Source organism: Pelodiscus sinensis, chromosome 3, assembly GCF_052426305.1.
Source record: "Pelodiscus sinensis isolate ZL-2025 chromosome 3, ASM5242630v1, whole genome shotgun sequence".
In the NCBI taxonomy this organism is placed as follows: domain Eukaryota; kingdom Metazoa; phylum Chordata; order Testudines; family Trionychidae; genus Pelodiscus; species Pelodiscus sinensis.
In genome coordinates this window covers 22,784,975-22,798,607 of record NC_143054.1, presented here as the reverse complement: position 1 = coordinate 22,798,607, position 13,633 = coordinate 22,784,975, and the positions used below count along the sequence as shown (strand labels likewise).

At 38.5% G+C, this 13,633-nt stretch overlaps 1 protein-coding gene across 1 annotated transcript in view; it reads left to right on the top strand.

The window, feature by feature from the left end:
- The window catches only part of GEN1 (GEN1 structure-specific endonuclease), a 58,465-nt gene that overhangs the window by 39,455 nt on the left and 5,377 nt on the right, over positions 1 to 13,633 (top strand). The window contains exons 6-13 of the mRNA XM_075923454.2: positions 7,458 to 7,531; positions 8,087 to 8,178; positions 9,003 to 9,153; positions 9,270 to 9,306; positions 9,402 to 9,482; positions 10,848 to 10,978; positions 12,290 to 12,351; positions 13,417 to 13,551. Of these exons, the coding sequence (XP_075779569.1) occupies positions 7,458 to 7,531; positions 8,087 to 8,178; positions 9,003 to 9,153; positions 9,270 to 9,306; positions 9,402 to 9,482; positions 10,848 to 10,978; positions 12,290 to 12,351; positions 13,417 to 13,551 (763 nt within the window). The remainder of the gene's footprint in view (positions 1 to 7,457; positions 7,532 to 8,086; positions 8,179 to 9,002; positions 9,154 to 9,269; positions 9,307 to 9,401; positions 9,483 to 10,847; positions 10,979 to 12,289; positions 12,352 to 13,416; positions 13,552 to 13,633) is intronic.

Below are 13,633 nucleotides of genomic sequence, written 5' to 3'. Positions count from 1 at the left end.
CAGGAAGTGTAATTTGTCCTACAATACCTTTCACAAAAGCTTTAAGTACTAGTACTGAGACCTACATCTGTAAGTATTCCTTGAGTATAGAATGTTTTAAAGAGACACTTTATTAAGTCAAACTTAATTTCTAAAACCTTTATAATTTACTTTTCTGATGCAGCCTTGAAATACTATTTAATTGAAATACAGTAGAATAAATCAGTGATGTTTGTTCCCATGTTGGTGTTTGAAAGCTTATTTTGAGTGTCTCCAAAAGCAATAATAAATATGCTTGGGTTTATCACTCTTCCACTCTCCATCTACCTCTTCAATTTGTGTTTGTTTTTCTGCTGCTTTTGTCGGTATATACCCTCCTGCTAAGGAAAAATATTGTCAATTGCCCCAAAGCAGCATATGACAGTGAATTCATCATTATCCTAGCGTAAGACACAGGAGATGTCACTGGCAGTGGAAAATTTAATTTAATTTGCACATATTCACTTATCCCATTAACAAAGTAGTTGGGATTTTGCCACTGATATCTGAGGTTTAGGATTAGTTCCAAAGCAAAAAAAGTCAAATAGAGAGATTCTTTGTCCACACTCCCAATCTTCTGGCATGTTTTTTAAAACAAGTGTTTCTGATGCTACTTTCTAATCTAGAACAAGCCTTAGGGATAATTTATAACAGATTTAACATTTCCCGAAGAAAATTACTTTTGTTTCAAGTTGATGATGTCTTTCTAAATCAGGTCTTCTAAACCTTTTCTGAATCACCCCACTGTACTCCTTTAAAAAAAAAAAAAAAAAAAAAAAAAGCTTAGAGCTCTTTCTTCCCAAAATAGCAAGAAGGGTACTGCCACTCAGCACCCAGTGTTGAGATGGCATTGTTTGCTCAGACTGGTGGCAGGTCAAGTACCACAGGATAGAACATCACTCTCTCATGCTTAGAGAACTGGTCAGACTGTCTTGACAGGCCATATTTGAGTGATTGGCTTTGGGGTAAATGGTGCATGGGTCTCTCTTCCCCCACACTTTTACACACACACACTTTTACTATTACTGCATAATGAGAAAGTTTGCTGTGCCCTGCCTAGAAACATGGATACACCTCACATACTAGTTGAGAGCCTCTGCTTTGAATTGTGGAACATCAATCATCTGCAGGGCAACTTTGACCTTTAAAAAAATATATTTCATTATATGTACTGGTGTATGTGTAGAATGAAGAATTTGAGAACCAAGCCATGGGTATTTGGGTTTGTTGGAAGGAAGTATGCAGGAGAGGATTTCCTTTTTTAAATTAAGTGCTTTTCAGGCAAAAATAAAACCAAAGACAATGCATGATTCTCTGATTTTAATAATTAGTACAATGGACTGGGAGCTTCTGACATACTGGGTTCTTTTGTGATTCTAAAGTGTATTTGCTATGTAATACTCAAGGTTGTTGAATTATTGAAGCTCAGTAAAAGTGAATTAATTTAGCATCTCCCAGAAAGTGTTGTACTACTGACCCTTAGCTACTACTTCTGTAACCCTAACTTAGAAACAAGAGGGAATAGGCTTTGAGTATCAAAAAAGAACTAAGAAAACAACATCATTTCAGAAAAGGTCTCACTTTTTTTCTACAGTGTCTTGCTGGCTGGCTTCTTATGACTGAACATCTTGAGTTGTCAGCCAAACAGAGTTGCAGAGAAGCAATTACAACTCCCCTTTTTTCCTACACACGTATTACTTTGGTTATTTCTGCAAGAGATATTTCTAATAAGCAAAGAAAAGAAATCTGAAAACAGATTATGTAACTGATCTGTGATGTACACATCACATTTGTCAGTAGAAATAAAACTCATGTTATCCTATGTTTTCAATGTATTGTAGAGTTCTGAACTTTATTTTCATTGTCAGGAATCGTGAAAATATAACATCCATATTTATAGAGAATTGCTCTGATTCTGAAGCTATGAGTTAAACAGCAAAATTGTCATGGCTTGTCAGGCAAGATTAGCATCTAATCTTTAACATAATAGCATTAACAAAGGATTACATCGTTTAGCCTTGAAAAAGTGTCTGGAAACCCAATGAAAGGCTTGTGAACCAACTCCACTTGGCTCTGTTTGGTGTTAAATTGCACAGGAGAAGGGTGGCAGTCATCTACAATTTGAACAGTATCTGAGAAAAAGGTGGCAGGACCACAGAAGGAAACAGAAATCACAAAATAAGTAAATCTCCAGAATGAAAACTAGAATGAAGCAAGTGAGGAAGGAAGTGAGTCCATATAGCAACTTTTGTCTTTGTTACTTTAATATGTAAGCCAAATAATTTGTTTAAAAAATATAATATTTTTATACTGTTCCCTCTAAAGGGACACCACTTAATTCTTACAGACAGTACTTTTAACTAGGTTGCTGTGATCATAATTGATACTTTCCAATCTTGTTCTGAGGCAGCTGTTGTGGTGGTATTGCTAAAGCATCATAAGAGTGGCACTTTAATGATCTCCTGTCTTTCTCATAGTTTTTGTCTGTAATCTGTTAGAGATTAGGGAAAGTGTTATTAATCAACGTATTCTTATTTAAATGGAAACTGTCTCTAGCCAAACATGATTTCAGAAAATCTTCCTGGGAGGTAAGGAGGCTGTCCACTTACTAACTTCTGAAGATCCAGAGACTATATAAGCCATAAATGCTGACCATAATATTTGAGGAGCACTCTTACTTGAAAGAATGCAATATGTCATGACCAGACATGGGAAGAAAGAGCCACATAAAGCAAGTCTGATATGGTAACCTCAACAGAGACAAAACTTTACCTCTGCTGGGAGCCAAGCACAATCGGATCCTTCAGGCCAAACCTGAGATAAACTAATTAGATACCCGAGACCTAAAACAGAGGTTAAAATTCTTTTTAATATCTCATGCTTGTTGTCTTCAACCCTTGAAGGATATTTAGTGTTTAGTTTCTCAAAGGAAGCTTCTAAAAACTTAAGAAATTGTAACTAGTTATCTTCCGGACTGACTTCTTGATAGAGTATTAAAAGGAAGTAAGACTACCTATTTATTTCCATATTCTTGTTAGTTACTTCTGAAATTATATATTCCTTAGAAGTTGTTAGAGATTAACATGCTATAGTTAGATGCCTAAGTAGCTGGCCATGGTCCAGTGATAAACTTCTAATTTATTTTAAAATGTGTGTTTGAGCTATACAGTTATGTATTCAATTTATTCATCTGCAACTTTATAATTCTCCCCAATCCTCTTGAATTATTGATTTATTCATTATGGTGGTGATATAATTTATGTTGTATTGCAAATACAAGCCATGCAATTTAGCTCTTGTATTTAGATTGTAAACTCCTCAGAGTAAGGGCTTTGTATAAAGCCGTGCAAGGCAGTGTTGCCTGAGGAACAATGGAGAGTAAAAAGCAAAATTAAAGTAACAATAATTGTTTCATTTACTTTGTCAGTAAATGCTTCTATGGTTTATCTGAACTCAGAACCCCCAGGACTACTATTTGCTAATAAGTGGCATGAACCTATTCTGAGTTTTCATTTTTGTAAACTGTTTTTATTTTGTTTAAAGTCTTAATTACCATAAATTAAGCTTAGTTACAGTGATCACTTGCTCTTATGGAACACTTCTGTCAGACAAACATACACCCACTAAAGTTTGTGAGTGTAGTGCCAACAAGATACTTAATTTAAGTTATACATTGTATTGCCACACATTTTTCAGTAATTATTTTTACCCAATACACTGGCAGTCATTATCAGACTGGAAGTTGCGGAAGCGGATTGAAGGAGCAACAGTAACTATTAAATAAAATTGCCTAGCTAGTGATCACTGTCCCATGTGATACAGATTGGAAACTGTCCCGTAGTTGGTCTAGTTAATGAGAGATATAATGAAAAGCACAGCGTTAACTTTCCAGGAATAATCTCGGAGTTTGAAACTTGGCAGCATCTTAAGGTATTATCTCATCAGAGAAAACACGTAAATAAAATCACTGAGAGATGATTTTTTTCTATTTGTTACATTAATTTTGCCAAAGCCTTGAGAATATATCTAAAATATACACTGTACTCTCCAAAATATCATTGAATTTTTTTGGGAATACAATGACCATTCTGTCACCCTGCTCTTTGAATGTCAACTTTTAGGCTTAATTCCTTGTGTCATGGAGCTCAGGTATGAAAACATTTCTTGCTTTATCATCTTTCAGAATTTTTCCCATGTTACAGGTTTTTAAAAGTCAGAACTATTTTTCTCATCCTTTCTTATCATTCAGAAAGGAATTATATATTTCAATTCTGTTTCCATTCCTCACTCAATTGGCAGATGTATTCTGGGTATTTTTCATCTTCCTTGGAAGCAACAGACACTTGAAACAAACTGGAGATGGGACAGCAAGTGGGATGGAACCTGCTGTCCCATCTGAACCATCTACAGTGGTTCTGAGAATCATCTTTCTAGATGCCTGCTTAAAGACTTTGGGATTAATATAGGTAGAAATGTAATGGCTTGTGGTACACAGGAATTTCCTTCCCCCCCCACCCCCAGCTGCCTCTGTATCAGAGCTGGGGGGGGGGGTTGGCTCGGAGGAGTTGCTATATGCAGGGAGCTGGCTTCCACCTGCCTCCTTCACCTCCCATGTTGCTATTTCTCTCTCATAAATAAACACATATAAACATCTCTAGGTAGCACTTAGGACCCCCATCATGGAGCAGAGCCCTATTTTAATAGGCAGTGTACAAACATTTAAAAAAAATACAATCTCTATCTTGAAGAGCCTGCTCTACACGTACTTGTTTCAAGTACCTCGTACTGGGAGTCTTGCTTCAGTGTCTTCCTTAGTCTCTGCTAGGGATGTCAACGTGTAGTACACTACATGATTAACCAATAAGCCTTGGTTTATTGGTTTATCTTATCAGCGGCATACACTCTCTCCCCCTTTCTGCCTCTGTATCAGAGGCAGTGGTGGGAAGCAGGAGCTGGTGCCCGAGGGGGGCTGGCTTTAAGCAGGCTCCCCACAAACAATGGATCCACCTGTTCCCCGCACTGCTGCCTCTAATAGAGAGGCAGCAGCACTGAGGGTGAGGGGGGAGGCTGGAGCCAATGCACATGGGGAGCTGGCTCCACAAACCCACTTGCCCTCTTTCCCCTCCTCCCCCACTTTGCTGCCTCCTACAGAGGCAGTAACAGGGGGTAGACAGGCACTGGTGCTTGGGGGAGCTAATTTAAAAGCCTGTTCCCCCTAGCACCAGCTCCATGGTGCCTCCTTCTCCTCTCTACCCTTCCCCCCCCCCCCCCCCCCCACTGCCTTTATCAGAAGCAGAAGCACGGCGGGAGGGAAGGCAGCCCAGACTCATCGAAGACAGAGGCTGATCTGCAACAGCCACCTGTAAAGAGAGACTGCTATTGGACAGTGTTCCCTCTAAGCTGTGCTGCAGAATAGCTTCACAGATGATTAATCATCCCTGCCAAGTCAGCTCCATGCACGGAGCCCTGAACCACTGACTAGGCAGGGCTGATTAATCACCTGTGAACCTGTGCTGCCACACAGTTTAGAGGGAACACTGCTGCTGGATCAACCTCCATCTGCAGCAGAACTATGGGAGGTGGAGCAGCTTTTATCTGCAGGTTGCTCAACCTCCTCCCCTTCCCGTAGACAGGGGTTACTGCCACGGACCAACCACTATCTGCATCTGGATTTTTAAGAATGTTTCATGGAATCCTGAATATTGCAAAAGACTTATATCGTATTGCTATCTTTGCAGCATTTTCTTTGTTTACCCAGAGCACTTGTTAATACAGATTTTTTGCATCCAATTTAGATATTCCCTTTTGCTTTTGTTAAGATTGTCTAGATGTCCAATGCTTGTAATACCCACTGAGCTTAGTTATTTCGTCAGCATAATAATTTCTGCAAGATAGTAGGAGTGCTTTGCTATTTAATGTAATCATTTTCTGCAGGAAAGGTTTAGGTAGAAAATAACAAATGTGTTTCTCACTCCCAGGGAATATAAAGTTTAAGAGAGAATCCTTAGACAACTTGAGATTTGAAAATGTATATGTGTGTGTCATCATTCTTTTAGTGTTCCCCTAGCCTATATCAATTTATAAGATGCCTTGAAAATCAAAACTGATAGCTACATTTTAGAGAAATTAATCTTTAAATTAACTGAATCTTTTATTACTTTAATACTGTAATGATGGTAGTATTGTGAGAGAACTACTTGTTTTCTGGTCCTATTTAAGGTGACAGTCTTCATAACTGTTTTGTTGACTTTCTGATCTAATGAATGGTAGTCATTGTCTTCAGAATTGAGTTACATACCTGTTCTTCTTAATAAAAATTAAATGTTCTTTAATGTGACTCCCCTTTACGATAATTATTTTGGTTTGGCAATTGGACTAAAACATTTTTTGTGCTTTTTAATCCCTCTGTTAAATTTTAAAAAAAAATAAAGATATCCAGGCTGATATCTTCACTCCTGTTCTGGCTCCTTTACACATGGTGAAAGGGGCTCTCAAAGTTTGTAAAGCGGCTCTCAAAGTCCTTGTTATGCTATAGAATCCTCTCTCCAAAGTGTAAGTGCCGTTTTCCAAGAATCTCCTCTCAAGCTGTGGCACAGGTTGATCTTATCTGTAGCTTCCTCCATTCTGCTGAATGGGCCATAGCACTGCCCAGAGGCTTCCAGCAGTGTATGGTATGGTCTTGTCACTGATATGTCCAATAGGGATATTAAATATTGGTTAATTGAATAGTCGAGTAACCCTGTGAATTCTTTTCGTTAGTCAGCTATTCTATAGTTCCCGGGGGTGGGGACGGCAGCCAGCGTGGTCTGGCCTCACTCCTGAGGAGCTCCCTGCCACTCCACACTACTGCCTCTGTATCAGCAGTGCAGGATGCCAGGTGAGAGCTGGTCCAGAGCTTGTGGACTGGCTGTGTCTCGCCCTGTGCTGCAGCCTCTGATAAAGAGGCAGCAGCATGGAGTGACAGCAACCCCTGTCTGGGGGCAGTCTAAGCTCCTGGACGTGGCGCGAGCTGAAACTGAGTTGCACTGCCTGCCCGCCCAGCTCCTAATACACTTTAAATGCAGAGCTGCAGCAGGAGTAGGTCTCAGACCTGTCGCAAGCTGGCCAGTCTGCTAAAAAATATACTGGCAAGTGGGGAGAGGGAAATGCGTGTAATCTATAGCATTAACTTATAAGCTTTTGCTTATTGGTTAATCGACTACACTATTACATTCCTAATGTCCAACACATGCTATTTTGTACTCCTACCTATACCTCTGAATTTTTCTTTTTTTTTGTGTGTAGATTCTGTAAAGCATTTGGAATGCAGTTTTTCAAGCATTTGAAATGCAGTTTGTGTGAAAGACCTTGCAAAACACCTTAGTATTGGACCTAACAAATATCAATGTTTTACATTAGTTTAAATTTTAATATGTATCATGTTTCCCTCTCTCTAAAAGGGAGTGCCGGGAGTTGGAAAAGAACAAGCTTTAAAGTTAATTGAGACTTTACAAGGTCAAAGTCTACTACAAAGGTAAATTTTAAGTTTGTCTTATCCTGAAATATTTCAATCTTCTAAACTGTCTTGGTGAAAGACAGTGTTATGATGCACTTTGAACCTGAGTCTACTTTACTCATGTTTTAATTTTAAAAGAAATAAAATATTACATTTCTTACATGATGATCAGCTGTCTAATCTAACAATGCACTAATAGACAGAATGTTACTGCATTAATTCCTAGTCTCTGTTTCTGCAAATAGTAACACATATCTACTCATTTGCAGGACCAGAGTCATCAGAAGAACCTGATCCCAAACCCCAAAAGTAATTGGAAAACTCTCATTGATTTTAGTGGGCTATGGATCAGGTCTTTGGATCCTAATGAGCTCTGGTATAAATATTGCTCTGTTACCACAATGATTCTCAAAGCTAGAAATCTCCTTGATCACTGTACATACTGAAAAGTACATTTACTGCAAACAAATTGTGTGATGGAAAACTGAATAGTTTTAAGAGGGTGAATTAGATGGTCTGATAGAATTTGCATGAATAACCTATAAAGCTGCATTACCTTAATCTTAATTTTAGGTTTGATCAATGGAAAGGACAGCTTCAATGTGGTAATACACCTGCTCTAAGTGTTAACAAGATGACTCATTGTTCTGTTTGTCATCATCCAGGTCAGTATGAAAATGGGTAGATTTTTGTTGGTTTTGACTTGCATTAAAAGTTGCTTTTTATACAGATTTCAAATTCTGAATTATCTTTCTTTAAAATATAGAAAAGGTCTCTCTTGAGAATTGGTAATGGAGTAAGGATTTATTTAAAAAAAAAACTGCAGTCCACTGTTTCAAGCTGGGCCCTGTTCGTATTGTGTGGAAGATGTTGTTATTGAATGGCTGTTACGTGATATAGGTCTAGCCTGGGTCTAATTAGAATTCATCACTAATTGCCAAAAGGGTGCCAACTGTGATGGCAGTATCAATAAAGAAGGCAAAGACTGAACTGACATTTACACTGTACTATGCACTCATTCATGCTTGTGGGCCCTCCATTGACAGGATTGAGATATATTAGCAGAGATTATTTGCACAGCTATTCTTCTTGTTTTGTCTGTTTTATTTAAAATAGCATTCAATATCACGGACCATCAATCTGTCACCTTCAATTCAAATCTAATGCTGCTTGCAGCCGGCTTTTTTTTTTTTTTTTTTTGAGGGAACCGAGAGAAGTCATTCATTCAACGGGTTTGTCAGATTGTCTCACATGCATGATGTTTGTGGGTCTTTAGGGAAATAATTTTCCAGAATAACAGTTTGCAACATTTTTACTAACAAGAAAAATCTGGTTTTTATTGTAACTATTCCTCGATATTTCTAGTGTACTTAGTTTTGTATATAGCAACTTTTGGTGATATATCCATGTATGCTCAAATTCATGAAACACACTTGTGTAGTTTGGGAAACATGGTTCATCTCATTCTCTCCCTCTCCTTTTTCTATAGGTTCTTGTAAGGATCATAAGCTCAGTGGATGTAAACTGTGTGGAAGTGTTAAATACTGTGAATCTCATGACTACCAGTACTGCTGCCCTTGTGAATGGCATTGTTCAGAGCGAGAAAAACAGACAAATGCAGTAGAGGACAATATTAGAAAGTAGGAATGTCTTCAAAATGAACTATTCTTCATTGTTTTCAGGTGCAGGGTGAGCATGCAAGTCCTGCATCACGCACGTTTCTATCCTGTTCCTAATATATATGTTTTACTTGCAGAAAAGCTAGAGGTTGTGAGGGCTTTCCATTTTCTGAGGTAACTAAAAAGCCTAACAACGGTTCATTTTGAATTAGTAAATTGGATTTTCAGCCAACTTTCTTCTAACTGTCCTATTTTTTATTTCTTTAAAGGTTATCCAAGAATTTCTTGTAAACAAAAACAAACTGGTCAGGATACTGGAGTGCCAGAGGCCAAATTTATTGTCCTTTCAGGTACAAAATGATATATAGAAAATCCGGCTCTTTGCCATATTGCATTTGTTAGTATGGAACACCCCTAACATTATTAATGTTAATAATTAGTAACTTTTATCAGTTACAACAATAAAAAAAACTGGCAACAATATTAATATTAATGTTTGATTGGAATTCTGAAATTATGTCCTGAGAATAGATTAGTAAATGTAGAGAGAGATGTAAAAAGAGGGGAATGTAATGACAGAAAATGGAAAACAGGATCACTCACAGAAACTGCAGCTTTATCTGGGTACAAAGTTCCTTTTCACATCCTGTACTGAATTGTTGGGTTTTTATGGCCCTCACTTATTAATTCGGAATTGCCACCTACCAAATTTGGAGATGTTTTCTGGGAAAGTCAATCATCCCAAAAATTCAAAGATATGCTCTTACATGTTCCCCAAATGTTATGTGAGTGGGCATAGATTTTATCAGCCTATTCTATGAGGAGAGAGGGATACCAATGCATCATTAACACTAGCTATCTGAATTTTGTTTTGGGACTGGTATATGGAAGTTGGAAACAATACACTTCTTGGTTAGGTCATCACCAAGGCTAATGTTGAGGCTCACCTTTCCTGAAAGGGGAGAAGATCTGTTTTGCTGTTCCACTTTCTGAGACTGAAGGCATTGTTTACATGAATGGTGTACAGATGATGGGCCACTAATGAATGGACTATGGAATGTGATAAATATCTGTAGGTGTACATGCATGAGAGATATACATTATCAAAATCTGATGAGATAATGTTTAGCTTTCAGTGTGGCCTTCCTATTCCTACTGCTGTCACTACAAAGCTGCTCCATTAACACTCAGTTGAACTGGCTGCTTGATCTATCCTGCTATGGATGTGTTTGATTTAGATGGTGCTTGGTCCTGTCTGATGACCTCTCGAGGTCCCTTCCAGTTCTAGTATTTTATGAATCTATAATTATTTTCCATCTTGCACGGAGAGGTCATTTAGGCTATGTCTACACTGCACATTTACTTTGAAATAAGAGAGTGCACGTCTACACAGCAAGCCTGTTATTTTGAAATAATATCAAAATAACAGGCTTCTTACTCTTCGTGAGATGAGAGTTACAGAAGTAGGAGTAAGAGGAAAACTCTGCCAAAAGCTGAGTTGAAGTGGTTTAACTTAAGCTACAAAATTAACGTACCTGAATTTGCGTATCTTAACTTGACTTTAGCCCACAATGTAGATGTACCTTTAATGTTTTACCACAAGGTGGGTATTAAACGGATGTATAAAACATAATGTTTAAAGTGTACGTTAAGAGAACTGTTTAGGACTCTGTAACAACAAAATAGGAAGGTATTATGGTTGCATTTCTTAACAGAGATTTGCTTTTGAGAAGATGGAATGGACCAAACATTATGCTTGCCAGAAAATGTTGTCACTGTTGACTCACTATGACATGATCAAAAGAAAATCGGGCCAGATAGATACAGAGCAACTGCAAGCAATACGGTAACGTAATTTTTGAAGTCTTTGAATTCACTCCATTTTTTGTTCATTTTTGACACTGGAGGAAATATTATTGAAGTAAAATATACTTCCCACTTTTGCCTTCATGCTTAAGCTATGTGCTGCTTCTAGAAAATGGTAAAAGCTTAAATCAGTGTTGCATTTTTCTGTCATTTTTCTGTAATAGCAGCTACACAAAGGTAATGTGTGCAAAAGTTTCCTTTAATGCTAGTTTACAGGGCATGATTCTTCACATCCTCACTTTTAGCCATAATCCTATCCACATAAGTGGGGCATGTTATGGGCATGAGTTTTTGTTCATTGAGGTTGACACACAACCAGGCCTCTGGCCTATACATTTTAGTTGACAGCTGGGGAGCTGATGATCTACTGGCTTCTTTCTTGTTAGGGCTAACAGTGAATGGTCTCCTTGGTGCTGAATTCTACTGTACTTTCTTGTCTAGACTTGAATATCATTGTCTAACCTTGTTAAAGGTTCAGATCAGTATTATCATCAAATTCTATTACCAATTCAGCAAAAAAGGAGATACAGAAGACTATGGGACTGCTTACAGCATGTGAAATAGCACATGTGGGAAGGTGAGCCTTTATAGGATCAGTGGTTTTAATTTAGAATTCTGTTTTTCAAAGAAATATTGAAAATATGGCCTGGGTGGTATGTAGGAGTGATAGCAGAAGGTAGAATCTTTTACTTCTATGTTGTTTCAAATCCACTGCCAGTAGCAAAATAAAATTATTGCCTGGTGGCTGCTCAGTTGCAACCACCAATATAACGAAAAAAATCAGCAGTGTGCACATGCGCGCACACAGCAATGCCTAACTAAACTACACAGTACATCTCTGACTCAAAGCTCTCTTGTTTGATCAAAGATACAAAAGAAGTGAATGAACCCATACAAATACTGGTTACCATGCCTGCATCTCAGGTCATAGGGCAGTAGGAGAAGTTTTCAATATCATTGATTTTTGTATCTCTTGTGAGAAGGGAACCTCACTCCCCAGTTATGCTCATCTGGTGCCTTTTCATGACCTGTATGTTCATTAATGGTCTGTTTACATAGTCAAAGACAAGAACAGAGGTTTATTATTTACCTGCAAGAAAAAGTGGCAATCTTAAAAACAAATCATTCTGGTTTTTAGAATCTGTACTACATTAGCGGAATAGGACTTTTTCCTCTAATTTGCATGGATTACAAATTTATCATTTTGGAATAGGTTTGTGATATTTTCATATTTCTTGCTTTAGGAAAATGACTTAGTGAAGTTGTTACCATGTCTGTTTTTGTTTCACAGGATAAGCAGGACTCGTGTTAAAAATGGAATTCCTTGTTTTGAAATTGAATGGCAAAAGCCAGGTTGGTGTTTTCTTATACACGTATGGGTTATTCTGACACAACTCTCCTTTAAAGGAAATGTGCAGCCAGCAGCATGCACAAGTGACCTCTAGTACTGATTGGACAACTGTTCTATGAACAGATACAGAAAACACACATTTTTTTAAATCACCTGATATTGGCCATTGTCAAAAGTAGAGATGATGAAAAGTGTTGGTTTTGGATTGTTTGTTTGTTTGTTGTAAATGTGTAACTGCTGAAACAGAGACAGCAGTTGGGGGGAGGAGAGTGAGAGCCAGTGCTCATGAGAAGCCAATTATTAAGCTGGCTCTCCACAAACACCGGCTCCTGTGGAGCTGCCTAACCCATCTCACACTGCTGCAGCCCCTCAGCAAGGCAGGTGATTCCACAGAAGCTCGTACCCACAGGAAGCCAGCTCCCCAAGAGCACCAGTTCCCACGTGCTACGCCCTGCTGCCTCTGATACAGAGGCAGCGTGGGGAGGGTAGAGGAGGAGGCAGCTTACGTGTAACCATGAAGGCTAACCAATGAGCTCAGGCTCATTGGTTGACCATTGAAACATACACACTGTCACATCTCTAGGCAAAAGATGGGATATTGGGCTAGGTGGACCTTTGGTCTGACCGAATATGGCCATTACGTTCTTAAACAGATTGAAAATGCATACATTGTACCCTTAGGGGAATTTTGTGTTTGGTAATCTTCAGGTGTGTCAGACAAGCACTCGGTGCACATTTGGAGGAGGGCAAAGATGTTCATTACAATGACTAGGGATCACAACTACACATTAGACTTAAGTTTTATTTCTTTTTGGCCCCAGCATATCCCCTATTCCAAGCTGGCACGACATTATGTGAAAAAATCCCCCATGATGAGGGGATCTCAAGTGCCTGCAAGAGTTTGGTGCAAAGAGGTCTTGATGTGACCAGGGTGTGGCCTCTAATCTTCTGATACTGACATTAATATTTGAAAATTTCTTAAGGGCAAGGGAACTGCATTGTTCCTACTCTGATCTTTTCCCTTCCTTCATGTCCTCGGCCCTAATGTGACTCTGTTAATTTTCTAGAGCATTATGTTACAGCAGATGATCAGTCCACAGAGTCCTTTGTGGTTACAGTAGAGGAAGAATCATTGTTTCAGGCTGCCTATCCTGACATTGTTGGCTTCTATAAGTTGGAAATTTTGGAGAAGAAACAGAGAAGTAAGTTGGAAACCATACCAATGCCTACCACTCTGTGGGCACTGACATAATACAAATAATATAGACTGCATCATTTCTTGTA